We start from the raw sequence: 1712 nt of genomic DNA on the forward strand, positions 1-1712 counted from the left end.
CCATGAAACAGTCCTGGCATGTGCTGGCAGAGCATCCCAGAAGTGCAGGGAGGTGTTGCGCAGGTCCAGGGCCTGATGTGCTCTGTGGTAAGGGCTTGACCACAGTAGCAGTAGGCGCAACAGTCTAAGAGGAGACGGAAGAGGACTTAAATGCGGCTGAGCATTTGGCCTTGCCATGGGCTGTGCGTGCGTGCGTAGAAGGTGCCACATGAAAGAGCGGTCTGTCTGTGCTGATGGATGCCCCGGGGAAGATGGGAACGCTGGAGAGAGAGAGCCTTGCACAGGGACGTAGGAAGCCCTTCGGCTCTTCAGCAGAGCCCCCCAGTGAGCTCAACCTTGACCACACATGGTCCTGACCCCTCACCTCTCTTATTTCTTTAAGCGTAAAAAAGGAGCTGGCAAGCTTATCCCAGATCAAGGGTTGAGTGAACTAATAAGTGTGGGGCACAAAGTCTGGCGGGCACTAGGCCAACATAGAGTTTTCTCTTGACTTCCCTCTACAGAGAGGTGGCCACTGGTTCTGTGGCTTGGCTCCAGTAGCTATAAAAAGCTACATATACATGCACGCAGTTGTCATCACGCCGACCTTGTGTGTGTAGAATACAACTGGGCTCCATAGGGTTCTCAAAGACTGTGAGCTTCCAGGAGCAGATCACCAGGCCTTGCTGCAGCAGCACCTCTGGATGGACTTGAACCACAAACCTTTTGCTTCGTATAGTTGGAGCACTGACACACTTGCCCCCCTCCCCTGGAGACTCTCCAGTCTCCAGAGACAGCATTGATTTGGAGCGCCTTGCTGCCACAGTTCTGTGGGAAACTAAGCTTGTGATCCAGGGTTTCTAACAGGCCAGTAAGGGAGGACTCAGGAGAGATGCGTGTGTGTGGGAATGCCTGGGGAAGTGCATCCCAGAGATGCCGCTTTCCTCCAACCATTAACATTCCGGGAAGGAAACGGGGATGTGATGGGGCTCCCAAAAACCCAACGGAAAGCTGACTCCCCCTGTCCTTTCCATCTCTCGCAGCGTGCACAGTCGGAATGCCTGAGTGAGCTGACCTGCACCCCAGAGGAGGAGGAGGAGGACGAGAGTCCGCTGTTCAAAGTCAGCACAGAGGGAAACCCCAGTGCTAGGCAGCAGGATTTGGGGCTGGACAGAGGCCCCGAGCTGGGAGAGCCGACCCCCATGCTGCTCCCCGGGGGCCCCCGTCTGAGACGGGCACGCCTGCAGCACTGCCCCGCTCTCAGTGCCAGTGTGGAAGAAGAGAGCTTACCTGGAGATGAACCCCCAAGACACATGGCCACCCCAGAGGTCACTCAGCCTGACCCAGGCCCAGCACTCTGCTTGGAGTCCCTGCCTCCACCAGAAGGCACCCCAGCCCCACAGCCTGATGCCGGCGGTGTTGAAAGCCAGCGGGAAGAGCTGCCCATTGCTGGCGGGTGTCCCCCTGCTGTGGACACAGCTGATGGGGAGGTGTGTGCTGCTGGTGAAAGCGGGAATCCAGTGTCCGTCTGCATCCCAGAGGACATGGCACCACCCAAGACTGTCACCCTTACCACCTCGGAGACACCCTCCAGTCCAGAAGGGACAGACCCAAGTGTCCAGAAGGATGTGGCAGTGACGCTGGCTGTGCCCAGCCCCGAGGGAGCAGGGAAGGAAGCGCCCGCTGCCCCTGCCGCAAGCCCACAGGTCCCCAAGAGTTGCTTGAAACACAAG

General features: G+C 57.9%; 1 protein-coding gene across 1 annotated transcript in view; it reads left to right on the forward strand.

The window, feature by feature from the left end:
- The window catches only part of CRACDL (CRACD like), a 76932-nt gene that overhangs the window by 48258 nt on the left and 26962 nt on the right, over nt 1-1712 (forward strand). The window contains exon 7 of the mRNA XM_045283828.1: nt 1023-1710. Within this exon, the coding sequence (XP_045139763.1) occupies nt 1023-1710 (688 nt within the window). The remainder of the gene's footprint in view (nt 1-1022; nt 1711-1712) is intronic.

This window comes from Echinops telfairi, unplaced genomic scaffold (assembly GCF_000313985.2).
Source record: "Echinops telfairi isolate 266 unplaced genomic scaffold, ASM31398v2 ScPeMD7_7467;HRSCAF=8505_1, whole genome shotgun sequence".
NCBI classification, from domain to species: domain Eukaryota; kingdom Metazoa; phylum Chordata; class Mammalia; order Afrosoricida; family Tenrecidae; genus Echinops; species Echinops telfairi.